The 13478-nt window shown below is 37.1% G+C and overlaps 1 protein-coding gene across 5 annotated transcripts in view; it reads right to left on the reverse strand.

Moving 5' to 3' along the window:
- The window catches only part of tbl3 (transducin beta like 3), a 95312-nt gene that overhangs the window by 15626 nt on the left and 66208 nt on the right, over positions 1 to 13478 (reverse strand). For all 5 annotated transcript variants that reach the window (XR_011887249.1, XR_011887247.1, XR_011887248.1 and 2 more), the window contains exon 20: positions 11004 to 11075. Coding sequence is in view for 2 of the 5 variants with exons in the window: in XM_072268636.1 (XP_072124737.1) it covers positions 11004 to 11075 (72 nt within the window). In the remaining 3 variants the exon portion in view is untranslated. The remainder of the gene's footprint in view (positions 1 to 11003; positions 11076 to 13478) is intronic.

The raw sequence follows: 13478 nt of genomic DNA on the forward strand, positions 1-13478 counted from the left end.
TGAAGCTCAAAAGGATTAAGGTAACCACGTCTCCCAATATCAAGAGAAAAAAAAAATTCTGATTTGACCTTCTCCCATCAAATTCGTACCTGAGGAGCTTTGGTTAGTTTATTACCAGCTTCTCCTCTATGGTCTCTGTCTACAGTTCTCACTTCCTCAATAAAGCAGCCAATGACACCATCCACTCTGGACAATCTCACTTCTCCCTCTCCTATCAGGCAGAAGATCCTATCTTAGAAAGGATGTACTGATGTTGGAGAGAGTTCAGAGAAGATTTACGAGGATGATTCCTGGAATGCAGGGGCTAACATATGAGGAGCGTTTGTTGGCTCTTGGATTGTATTCATTAGAGTATTGAAGAATGAGAGGGGATCTCATAGAAACATTTTGAATGTTGAAAGGGTTGGACAGAGTAGACGTGGAAAGGTTGTTTCCCTTGGTGGGCGAGTCCAGGACAAGAGGCCATAGTCTTAGAATTAGAGGGTACTCAGTTAAAACAGAGATGAGGAGAAATTTTTTTTAGCCAGAGGGTCGTGGATTTGTGGAATTCGTTGCCACATACAGCTGTGGAGGCCCGATCATTGAGGGTGTTTAAGGAGGAGATTGACAGGTATCTAATTAGTCAGGGTATCAAGGGATATGGGGAAAAAACCGGAAATTGGAACTAGATGGGTGAATAGTTTAGCTCATGGGGGAGCTGTGGAGCAGACTCGATGGGCCGAATGGCCTACTTCTGCTCCTTTGCCTTGTGATAAAAACCTGAAAACCATCAGGCTCAAGAACAACTTATACCCCACTGTTATAAGATTCTTGAATGGACATCTTTTACGACAAGATGGACTCTTGGCCTGACGATCTTCCTTGTTTCGATCCTGGGCTTTATCGCTTACCTGTACTGTACTTTTTCAGCAGCTTTTATACTATATTATGCATTTTTTTTCTAACCCAATCCACTGTGTAATGATTTATATGAACAGTATGCAAGACATGCTTTTCACTGTATCTTTTCACATGTAACAATAATAAACAAATACCAGTTTTATAACGGTAAAAAATAATTATCTACGCTTCAGCTCCAGCTTCTCCTACAGAAAATACAGTTGCAAGAAAAGGTGTGAACCCTTTGCAATTACTGATTTTCTGCATTAATTACCTAAAATGTGGTCTGATTTTCATCTGTCACAATAGACAAACACAATCTGCCTAAACTAATAACAATTGTACAAACCCCATTTCCAGAAAAGTTGGGATATTTTCCAAAATGCAATAAAAACAAAAATTTGTGATATGTTAATTCACGTGAACCTTTATTTAACTGACGAAAGTACAAAGAAAAGATTTTCAATAGTTTTACTGACCAACATAATTGTATTTTGTAAATATACACAAATTTAGAATTTGATGGCTGCAACACACTCAACAAAAATTGGGACAGAGTTAAAATAAGATTGAAAAGTGCACAGAATATTCAAGTAACACCGGTTTGGAAGACTCCATATTAAACAGGCTAATTGGTAGCAGGTGAGGTATCATGACTGGGTATAAAAGTAGCGCCCGAAGACTGCCCCTGTCTGCCAATGGAGTAGCAGTATTTTTCTGCTGCTCTTAGTTTTCTTTCTTTCCCCCTAGTTTAAGCTTTGAATTTAAAATTTTTACTTGTTGATTCTTGAGGGTGATCGATATGTCTATGTCTACAAGAAGTGGGAAGAATTTACCTGAACCTAGTGACAAAGGTAATGGGAAAGGAAAGGTGCAAAAGGAAAGATCTGATGAAATGCCATCGTGGGCTGAAGACATCATTCGGACACTGAATTCAATTAAGGATCAGAATGGATCAATTAAACACCAACTGGAAAAGAATAGTAATGAAATTAAGTCATTTCTGGGAAAACTTAAAGACCTGGAAACCCAAGTTATTTCACACAAAGAGGAATTGAAGATAACTAAGCAAAAGCTGTCTGAAGCTACAACTCATTTGGAAAGATATCAAAATAAGATTATAGACCTGGAAACTAGGTCTCAACGAAGGAATATAAGAATTGTTGGGCTGCAGGAAGGAGCTGAAGATGGAGATCTCACGACTTACTTTGGTAAGCTTTTCCACACTTTATTTCCTACCATTCTATCAAAGCCGCCTGCTATAGAAAGGGCACACAGGGCGTTTATCTCGAAATCGAAGGACTCTAGTAAACCAAGATCTGTTCTGGTTTGCTTTCATCACTTTAAAATTAAAGATCAAATAATACAACAGACAAGAAAACAGAGAGTTTTTAGATTTATGGAATCTGAGCTCCGCTTCTACGAAGATTATCCAAGAGAGATAATGGAACAAAGACCAAACTTTGCCCTGGTAATGAAACAAGCATATCATAAGAATCTTTTCCCGTCTCTGAGCTATCCAACAAGACTTAAAATTTTCCCTCCTAATTCTCCTCCTCGTACTTTTTTTGATCCAAAAGCTGCACTGGATTTTATTCAGGCTTTGCCTGCCGCTGTCACCAACACCGCTGTTGAATGATCCATCTGATAAACGCCCTGTGTGCGCTTTCTATGGTAGGCGGCTTTGATAGAATGGTAGGAAATAAAGTGTGGAAAAGCTTACCAAAGTAAGCCGTTAGATCTCCATCTTCAGCTCCTTCCTGCAGCCCAACAATTCTTATTGGCTATTTGTATATTATTCCCATTTTGGAAAGAAGATTTATGAAGGTCACTTGTATATTTCATCAAGAGACTAATTAAAGAACACGGGGAGTTGTTCTTTATTGCATATTATTGGTTTTCCTTTGGAAAGATTTATGGTTTAAGTATCTCTGCTCAAATGATCTCTGGACATTTTATGATTGAGGGAAGAAGATGAGGCGATTTGTTCCTTTAATTTAATACTTCGTAGCTAATTGGTAGTTTTTCCTACTAATAGGGCTTTTTATATATTTTTCTGTTCTATTATAACATTTTATAATTGAATTTAAAGCTTTTTTAGGGAATTAATATTAAACTTAAACATGGCACTGGTTTTTCTCTCTAACAGATAACATTATTTTGGTTCTTTCTTGTTTATCAGTCGATGGAATGTAAATACCTTTTTTTCCTGAGACTTTACTGTCTTTTTCACAAGGTCACTCTGCTTTTTTACTAACTGGGGGGAGGGAAAGAAAACACAGACAGTCAGCAGCTTTGAATTCTATCGTAGATCGCTTGCCTTTTTCAGGTTTCTGGGTGTGGGTGGGTGGGTTTAGAGTTAGTTTTTTTTCCACTGGGTGGTTCCGGAGCAAGCGTGTTTTTTATTTGGTTGTATACTTCATCACCGCCACCTTTGATCATCCTGTATTGGTATGCGCTTTGTGCATGTATAAAGTAGAATGAAATTATAGTATGCTGTTCAAACAGATTAATATAATAAGTTGGAATGTACGTGGTTGGAATCATCCTATTAAACGAAAGAAGACTTTTAAAATTATTAACCGATTCCAACCTGATATAATTTTTGCTCAAGAGACACATATCAGGGCGGGAGATCAAAGTAGATTTTTTTAGATGGTGGAATGGTTTGCAATTCCACTCTACTTCTCAGAGTAAAACAACAGGCGTGTCTATTTTCATTAAACCTAATATATTTATTCAAGAGGATATTGAATCAGATTCTAATGGTAGATTTTTAATTGTTAAAGGAACAATCTGTAATAGAAAAGTTGTTTTGGTTAATTTGTACGGTTCTAACTTAGATGATCCTTTTTTTTAAAAAGCTATTCGCTTTACTGCCTGATTTAAATGAATATATGCTCATAATGGGTGGGGATTTTAATTGTTGTTTAAATCCTATGATTGATAAGAGCTCAACCAATCAGCGACTCCCAAATCCATCCGCGTCATTTATTAATTCCTTTTTGATTGATTTTGGGTTGATTGATTTGTGGATGTACCTTCATCCCCACAATAGAGAATATTCTTTCTTCTCACACGTTTATAAAAAATATTCCAAGATCGATTATATTATAATCGATCCCCATTTCTTGCCTAGTGTTAAAACCTCACTTTCATTGAAACCCAGATAAAAGAATTTTTTCTTTTTAATGATATAGGGGTATGTCTAAATTAGTTATATGGAATACATTTAAAGCATTTTTACGCAGTCAGATTATTTCTTATTCAGCTAAACTTAAAAAACAAACTAAAGCAGAATTAGATAGAATTTCAAAACAAATTAAAGATTTAGATAATATTTATGCAATTTCCCCCAATACTGATTTATTTAAACAAAGGGTGGAAGTTCAATCACAATATAACCTGTTATTAACTCATCCCATTGAAGGTTATTTGCTTAAGTTAAAGAGCCAATTTTATATGTCTGGAGATCAAGATAATAAACTGCTAGAATCTCAATTAAAAATGGCTGCAGCCAAAAGGCAAATCATGAAAGTTCGTAGGAAAGATGGTACCTTAGCTCAGGAATATGAGGAAATTAATAAGATTTTTCAAGACTTTTATGCTGAGCTATATAAATCTCAATGTCCGTTAGATTCCTCTAAAATGAATGCTTTTTTATGAAAGACTGTTTTTCCTAAAATCTCGGCTGAGGATCAAAAGATTCTCAATGCTCAAATTACTGAAGCCGAAATTCATAAAGCTATTTTTTCAATGCAATCTGGTAAGTCCCCAGGACTTGATGGCTATCCCGTAGAATTTTATAAAAAAATTTGGAAAGTTGCTTTCTCCGTATATGTTGGAAATGTTTAAGGATTCTTTTGTGAAAGGTGACTTACCCTCTACTTTTTATGAGGCCTCTATTTCTTTAATTCTTAAAAAAGATAAAGATCCTACTGACTGTGCTTCATATAGACCTATTTCATTACTGAATGTTGACGCTAAGATTTTGTCAAAGATAATGGCCAATTGGTTGGACAATATTTTGGGTAAAATTATTTGTAAAGATCAAACAGGCTTTATAAAGGGTCGCTATTCCTTTTCAAATGTTCGGAGACTACTTAATATTATATATTCATCCTCTTCTAAAATTCCACAATGTGTTGTATCTTTGCATGCTGAAAAAGCGTTCAACCGAGTCGAATGGAAATATTTATTCAATGTTTTAGAGAAATTTGGCTTTGGTGTTAATTTTAATAATTGGATTAAAATGATATATAAAGCCCCTATTGCTACCGTTGTTACTAACAATGTAGGTCTCCTTTTTTTCAGCTTTCATGGGGGACAAGGCAAGGCTGTCCATTAAGTCCTTTGTTGTTTAATTTAATATTAGAACCCCTTGCTATTGCTCTTCGTGAGGCTAAAAATATGCATGGGATATTTGTGAATGAGACCATGCATAAGGTCTCTCTTTATGCTGATGATTTATTGGTTTATATATCTAACCCTGATGAATCCATTCCTGCCCTGTTAAAATTATTTAATGAATTCGAAGGTTTTTCAGGATATAAAATTAATTTTAGTAAAAGTGAATTGTTTCCCTTAAATGATTCTGTTTCCATATATGATAATACTCCTTTTAAAGTTTCAGACTCTTTTAGATACTTAGGTATTGTAATTACTAAAAAATATAAGGATCTTTATAAAGCTAATTTTGTTCCCTCAGTAGACTCTATGAAGTATTTATTTAGTAGATGGAGTCCACTTATATTTTAACTTGTTGGTCGTATTCATATAGTTAAAATGATGATTCTACCAAAATTTTCATATTTATTTCAGAATATTCCTGTTTTTTTGACTAGGAAGTTTTTTGATTGGATTGATTCTATTATTTTATCTTTTATTTGGAATAATAAAAGACCAAGAATTAGTAAATGTCATTTACAAAAATTGAAAAAGGATGGAGGTCTTGCTTTGCCTAATTTTAGAATGTAATATTGGGCTGTTAATCTGCGATATATGTCTTTTTGGTTATACTGGGTTGATAAGTGTGATTGGCCAATTTGGGTAGACCTGGAACTAAAAGTTGTAAAACAGTTTTATTTAACCTCGTTATTGGGGGCTCCTTTACCTATGCAATTAGGTAAAGTTGTTAATTTAAACTTATCTCCTGTGATTAAGTATTCTTTACAAATTTGGCTCCAGTTCCGCAATTTTTTTTAATCTTAAAAAATTTAAACTTTGTAGTTTAATTTACCGAAATTACTTTTTTAAGCCTTCTTTGAATGATCCAATTTTTCTACTTTGGAAAAATAAAGGTATTAATTCTTTTTTGGATTTATTTAAAGAAGATAGATTGATGTCCTTTGAACAATTAATTGATAAATATTCTCTTTCATACTCACACTTTCTGCAATACCTTCAAGTTAGACATTTTTTACAAAAATATTTAAGTAATTTCCCTTACATATTGGAGGCTGATCTGTTAGATACTATTATGAGTATGAATCTTTTGATTAAGGGTTCTGTTGGAAGAATTTATAATTTACTATTACAATGGGATAAGCGTACTTTGTCTAAGATTAAACAGGATTGGGTAAAGGAACTTAATTTGACTTTTATGACGGAGGATTGGATGTGGATATTGAAATTGGTTAACTCTTCAATTTGTGCTAGCCATTCATTGATTCAATTTAAAATTGTACATCGTTATCATTTGACAAAGGAGAGACTTTCTAAAATCTTTCTTAATGTTGATAGTCATTGTGATAGATGTAAAACTGAGATAGCTACACTGACACATATGTTTTGGTCTAGTTCTATATTGGAACAGTTCTGGAAGTCGGTTTTCTCAACAATTTCTAAAGCACTTAAAATTAATTTACAACCTAATAAATTAACTGTGCTTTTTGGAATAGTTCCTCAAAATAGTCATGGTATTTCTGTGTCTGACCAACATGTTATTGCATTTGTTACATTGATAGCTAGGAGGGCCATTTTGTTGAAGTGGAAGGATACATCAGCTCCCACTTTGTCACAATGGTTCTCTCAAGTGGTGCTATGTCTTAGTTTGGAGAAAATTAGAAGTCGAACCTTTGAACCTTTATTTGATTTTGAGAAAAGATGGGGCTCATTTGCTCGTTATCATCATTTGAGTTAATTGATATAATTTTTCCATGATCTAATTGTAAATTCTTTTAGTATATTTTCTTCTTTTGCTGGCGGTTTGATGTTTATTTTTAGAAGCTTTTTGTATGACGCATGGCTCCGGGGCTGTACACCTAATGGGTTCTCTTCTTTTATTCTCACTTTCCTGCTCAGGTTTTTTTTTGTTTTCACAAAATTTTGTTTTCAATCTTTAAGATGATGGTTTTTTTTGAGGCATTGTAAGTGTTGTTACTTTGATGTACTCATGTTATTTTTCCTATATATACAATAAAAAGATTTGAAAAGAAAAAAAGTAGCGTCCATCAAAGGCTCAGTCTTTGCAAGCAAGGATGGGTCGCGGCTCACCCCTTTGTGCCAAAATTCGTAAGAGAATTGTTAGTCAGTTCAAAAGGAACATTTCTCAGTTCAAGATTGCAAAGAATTTAGATCTTTCAACATCTACAGTACATAATATTGTGAAAAGATTCAGAGACATCTCAGTGCGTAAGGGGAAAGGTTGGAAACCACTGTTGAATGCGCATGATCTTCAAGCCCTCAGGTGGCACTGCCTAAGAAACCATCATGCTACTGTGACAATTATAGCCACCTGGGATCGGGAGTACTTCGGAAAACCATTGTCACTCAATACAGTCCGTCGCTGCATCCAGAAATGCAACGTGAAACTGTATTGCGCAAGGAGGAAGCCATACATCAACTCTACGCAGAAACGCCGGCCAGTTCTCTGGGCCCGAGCTCATCTCAGATGGACCGAAAGACTGTGGAACCGTGTGCTGTGGTCAGATGAGTCCACATTGCAGCTAGTTTTCGGAAAAAATGGGCGTCGAGTTCTCCATGCCAAAGATGAAATCGACCATCCAGATTGTTATCAGCGAAAAGTGCAAAAGCCAGCATCTGTGATGATATGGGGGTGCATCAGTGCCCATGGCATGGGTGAGTTGCATGTATGTCAAGGTACCATTGACTCTGAGGCGTATATTAGGATTTTAGAGAGACATATGTTGCCATCAAGTCAACGTCTCTTCCCGGGATGTCCATGCTTATTTCAGCAGGACAATGCCAGACCACGTTCTGCACGGGCTACAACAGTGTGTCTTTGTAGAAACAGAGTGCGTGTGCTTGACTGGCCTGCTGCCAGTCCAGATCTATCTCCTATTGAAAATGTATGGTGCATCATGAAGAGGAGAATCAGACAATGGAGACCACGGACTGTTGAGCAGATGAAGTCTTATATCAAGCAAGAATGGACAAAATTTCCAATTGCAAATCTACTACAATTAGTATCCTCAGTTCCAAAATGATTAAAAAGTGTTATTAAAAGGAAAGGTGATGTAACACAATGGTAAACATGCCTCTGTCCCAACTTTTGCTGAGTGTGTTGCAGCTATCAAAAACTAAATTTGTGTCTGTTTACAAAATACAATTAAGTTGGTCAGTAAAACTATTGAAAATCTTTTCTTTGTACTTTTGTCAGTTAAATAAAGGTTCACGTGAATTAACATATCACAGATTTTTGTTTTTATTGCATTTTGGAAAATATCCCAACTTTTCTCGAAATGGGGTTTGTACTCCTTCTCGTCAATAATCATTTCATCATTTCAACAATCACAGACTATGTTAAAAAAAAAGCATGTGAATCTCTGGGTAGTGCCTTCTACAAAAGCTATTTGGAGTCAGGTGTTCCAATCAATGAGATGAGATTGGAGGTGTGGGTTGCAGAGGTGCCCTGCTCAATAAAAAAGACACACAAAGTCAGGTTCCTGACACAGCCTGCTCTTTTCAAGAAGGATCTGCTTATGTACACTATGCTTCAATGCAAGCAACTTTTGGAGAAACTTAGAAGAATCGTAGAAATGTATCAAGCGGTAAAAGGCTATCAGAGCATTTCTAAAGACCTGAGTGTTCATCAGTCCACAGTAAGAGAAAATATCTACAAATGGAGGAAATTCAGTACTGTTGCCACACTCCCGAACTGCGGGCATCCAGCAATGCTGAAGGAGGTGAAAAACAAACTCAGGGGTAACAGCAAAAGACCTGCAAAAATCCCTAGAACTTGCTAAAGTCTCTGTTTATGTGTCCATTATAAGAAAAACACTGAACAAGGATGGTGTTCATGGAAGGACACCACGAAGGAAACCACTGCTCTCCAAAAAAAAAAAAACGCTGCCGCACGTCTCAAGTTTGCAAAAGACCACAACACTTCTGGGACAATGTTCTGTGAACAGATGAGACAAAAGTTGAACCTTTTGGCAGAAGTCCACACCGCTATGTTTGGAGGGAAAAGGACACTGCACAGTAAACCAAAACCTCATCCCAACTGTGAAGCGTGGCGGAAGGAGCATCATGGTTTGGCACCGCATTCCTGTCTCAGGGCCTGGACTTGGCCTCCATTGCAGTTTGTGGCAAAGCATTCCACAGATTCACTATTCCCTATCTAAAAAAAATCCTCCTTAAATCTGTTCTAAAAGGTCGCCCGTCAATCTTGAAGCTGTGCCCTCTAGTTCTGGATACCCCCACCATAGGAAACATCCTCCCCACATCCACCTTATCTAGTCCTTTCAACATTCGATAGGTTTCAATAAGATCCCCCAAATGTTCTGACAAATGTTCCTCATATGTTAACCCCTTCATTCGTGAAGTCATCCCCCTGAATCTCTTCAGATTCTCTCCAATGACAACACATCCTTTCTGAGATATAGGGCCCAAAACTGTTGGCGGTACTCCATGTGCGGCCTGATCAGTGTCTTACAAAGCCTCATCATTTTCTCCTTGCTTTGATATTCTATTCCCCTTGAAATAAATACCAACATTGCATATGCCTTATTTACCACAGACTCAACCTGTAAAACTAATCTTCTGGGAGTCTTGCACAAGGATTCCTAAGTTCCTTTGCACCTCGGATGTTTGAATTTTTTCCCCATTTAGATAACAGATTGCACTATTATTCCTTTTACCAAAATACATTTCCCAACACTGTATTCCATCTGCCACTTCTTGGTCCATTCTTCCAATTTGTCCACGTCTTGCTGCAATCGCTTTGCTTACTCAGCACTATCTCCCCCTCCAGCAATCTTCGTGTCATCCATAAACTTTGCCACAAATTCATCAATGCCATTATATATATCGTTGACAAATAATGTGAAAAGTAGTGGTCCCAATACTGATCCCTGAGGAACACCACTAGTCAATGGCAGCTAACCAGAAAAGGCACCCTTTAATCTCACTCGTCTTCTCCGGCCTACAGCCATTCTTCTCTCCATGCCAATTTCTTCCCTGTAACACCATAGGATTTTATCTTGTTAAGCAGCCTCATGTGTGCTACCTTATCAAATGCCTTCTGAAAATCCAAGTAAATGACATCCACTGCCTCTTTGCCCACTCTGCTTGTAACTTTTTTGAAGAACTCTAACAGATTTGTCAGGCAAGATCTCCTTTTACAGAAACCATGCTGGCTTTTGAGTAATTTTTATCATTAGTCTCCAAGTACCCTGAAACCTTATCCTTAATAACAAACTCAAACACTTTCCCAACCACTGTGGTTAGGCTAACTGGCCTATAATTTCCTTTCTCTTGCCTTCCTCCCTTTTTGAAGAGTGGAGTGACACTTGCAGAATTAATGCAGAAAACCAGGTTCACAAACTTTTTCATGCAACTGCAGGTGTTGTAAGTGGGAGAGTTGTGAGCAAAGATAAGGGGCCCTTTACTTAAAACTAAAGTAAAAAGAAATTATACTTCTTGCAATGGATGGTAAATCTGTGGAATTCTCTGCCTTGTTAGGTAGTGGGTTCTGATTAACTACAACTGGAGATGGATCAATATTCAACAGATTAAGGGATACAGCAATAAGCAGAAATAGCACAGAAGAGGTAGCTGAGGCCAGCACAGATTCAGCATGATCATAGTAAGTGTTTGAAGGATTGATGGCCTACTCCTTCAGCAACTTCCTTGTGCTCTTGTGTATCATGATACATCCATACCTTTCTGATCCTGTCGCAACTTGAGGATTGTTGACTCCAGTTTTTCTTTTCCATTACATTCAGCAAGAAGAGCTATAAGAAAATGTACCAGGAATTAATATTTAGTTTAATTATGTTTTATGTGCAAACAAGTTTATTTTATTGTTCAATTATTATTGACCATTGGATGGGTGTCAGCTGCATTTAGTTCAACTGTTATATAAGAAGCTATATTCATAATCATAGCTCTTTCCTGCAGTCCATTGAATTAATACCAGTTCCCCATGGAGGAATTCAGTCCATCCCATTCCCCTGCCTGACATTTACTTTCAAATGCCCATTCACTTCCCTTTTAAAATTCGTATAGTCTGAGAAAACTACAGCACAAAAACAGCCCTTTTAGCCCATCTAGACCATGCAGACTCATTTAAACTGCCTAGTCCCATCAACCTGCACCTGGACCATAGCCCCTCCATTCCCCTCCCATAACTGTACGTATCCAAACTTCTCTCAATGTTGAAATAGAAAACCCATCCACCACTTGCGGTGGCAGCATGTTCCACACTCATCAGCCTCTAAGTGAAGATGTTTCTCCTCAAGTTCCCCTTAAATGTTTTGCCTTTCACCCTTACGCTACGATCTCTAGTTGAAGAACCTTTTTCTAAAAATCTGACAGGGAACAAATTTCAGATGATACTCTAAATACTTTTATCATATTTGCACTATATATTTTTCCATTACTTTCAAATTACATCCAAACCATCAACCATCTGCTAACAGCATCATCCTTCTCTACTTACCCTGTCAACACATCATGATCCCACGCACATCCATCAAATCTCCTCTAAACCTTCTTTGCTTCATGCCAAGTAGGCCTACTTTATCCATTCTAACCTGAATCACTCCTCCATGGAACAGAACAATCAAGTACTTCATCATAGTTTCAAAAACTCTATGATAATTAATCTCATTTTTAGGCCTTTAACTGTTCTACCTGATTCAAATCTCTTATTTAATATCACTGATGTAATAATACATTTATGTAGTTAAATTAACAACAGGCAAGTTGCCATAACCATATAAAATGCTGAAATTTGTATTTTCAAGGAGACATAATGGTGTAAAAATTATGATTTTTATTAGTAGCTCTGAGAGGTCTAGACTCAGGAGGCCACTCAACAGTAACAGTTAATCACTAATGAGCTTAAGCACTCAATAAAAGGAGGGAGGAGGGAACATCGACTCAGACCATGCTCAGAGGCCTGTGTCGGACATTTTCATGCCTTACAAGCCGCAGATTGGAAGTCTGTGTCGGGCGCCACTCCTCGCACAGACACTAGAGCAATGTGTGATTAAGTGCCTTGCTCAAGGACACAAACATGCTGCCACAGCTGAGGATTGAACTAGCGATCTTCAGATCACTAGACGAACGCCTTAACCACTTGGCCATGAGCCCAACACAGTAAAACATGCCTATTTATTGCTAGTAGTTCAATAATTTACACTTAACTGAGCAGCATATTTTTTCCATGTCAAGAATCGTGTAGTTTCAATTTAAAGTTTATGATAATTAAGCTCAAGCAAATTAACTTGGTTTGCACTCTCTCTGACTAAAATGCAGACCGGGCAAACAGACCCAAAAAATTTCTAAATTAAACAGATCCTGAAGGATCTATACTGGGTCCAATGTTATTTGTCATATACATTAATGATCTGGATGATGGGGTGGTAAATTGGATGAGTAAGTATGCAGATGATACTAAGATAGGTGGAGTTGTGGATAATGAAGTAGGTTTTCAAAGCTTGCAGAGAGATTTAGGTCAGTTAGAAGAGTGGGCTGAAAGATGGCAGATGGAGTTTAATGCTGATAATTATGAGGTGCTACATTTTGGTAGAACTAATCAAAATAGTGCATACATGGTAAATGGTAGGGCATTGAACAATGCAGTAGAACAGAGGGATCTAGGAATAATGGTGCATAGTTCACTGAAAGTGGAATCTCATGTGGATAGGGTGGTGAAGAAAGCTTTTGGTATGCTGGCCTTTATAAATCAGAGCATTGAGTATAGGAGTTGGGATGTAATGTTGAAATTGTACAAGGCATTGGGAGGCCAAATTTGGAGTATTGTGTACAGTTCTGGTCACCGAATCATAGGAATGATGTCAACAAAATAGAGAGAGTACAGAAAAGATTTACTAGAATGTTACCTGGGTTTCATCACCTAAGTTACAGAGAAAGGTTGAACAAGTTGGGTCTTTATTCTTTGGAACGTAGAAGGTTGAGGGGAGACTTGATAGAGGCATTTAAAATTATGAGGAGGATAGATAGAGTTGACGTGGATAGGCTTTTTCCATTGAGAGTGGGGGAGATTCAAACAAGAGGACATGAGTTGAGAGTTAAAGGGCAAAAGTTTAGGGGTAACATGAGGGGGAACTTCTTTACTCAGAGAGTGGTAGCTGTGTGGAACGAGCTTCCAGCAGAAGTGGTTGAGGCAG

This window comes from Mobula birostris, chromosome 9 (genome assembly GCF_030028105.1).
Source record: "Mobula birostris isolate sMobBir1 chromosome 9, sMobBir1.hap1, whole genome shotgun sequence".
Lineage (NCBI taxonomy): Eukaryota > Metazoa > Chordata > Chondrichthyes > Myliobatiformes > Myliobatidae > Mobula > Mobula birostris.